At 63.3% G+C, this 509-nt stretch overlaps 1 protein-coding gene across 1 annotated transcript in view; it reads right to left on the reverse strand.

The window, feature by feature from the left end:
* Nucleotides 1-509, reverse strand: part of SMARCD1 (SWI/SNF related, matrix associated, actin dependent regulator of chromatin, subfamily d, member 1) — a 12,461-nt gene that overhangs the window by 5,396 nt on the left and 6,556 nt on the right. Inside the window, exon 2 of the mRNA XM_009883207.1 lies at nucleotides 460-503. Within this exon, the coding sequence (XP_009881509.1) occupies nucleotides 460-503 (44 nt within the window). The remainder of the gene's footprint in view (nucleotides 1-459; nucleotides 504-509) is intronic.

Here is a 509-nt window from a genome sequence, read left to right on the forward strand (position 1 = left end):
GCCCCCAATGCCCAAGGATGTCCACACTGCCCCAGGATGCTCCCAATGCCCTGGGATGCCCTGAGGCACACTGATGCCCAGGGATATCCCAGGATGTCCCAGGAAGTCCCCAATGCCCAGAGATGGTTCGATGATCGTGGATGCCCCAGGACGTCCCCAATGCCTGGAGATGTCCTGGGATGCCCTGAGATGCTCTGATGCCCAGGGATGTCCCCGCTGCCCAGGAACGCCCCCAATGCCCGAGAATGTTTCCAATGTCCAGGGATGTCCCCACTGCCCCGGGAAGTTCCCAATGCCCTGGGATGCCCTGAGGCACCCCAACGCCCAGGAATATCCTGGGATGTCCCCGGATGTCCTCACCACCCCAGGATGTTCCCAGTGCCCGAGGATGCCCCGAGACAACTCCACACCCAGGGATGTCCCGGGATGTTCCCGCTGCCCCGGGATACCGGCCCTTACTTGTGGTTGCGGTTGGGCACGGCCTGCGGCTGCACCTGCTGGAGCTGTTG

This window comes from Charadrius vociferus, unplaced genomic scaffold (genome assembly GCF_000708025.1).
Source record: "Charadrius vociferus isolate BGI_N301 unplaced genomic scaffold, ASM70802v2 scaffold564, whole genome shotgun sequence".
NCBI classification, from domain to species: domain Eukaryota; kingdom Metazoa; phylum Chordata; class Aves; order Charadriiformes; family Charadriidae; genus Charadrius; species Charadrius vociferus.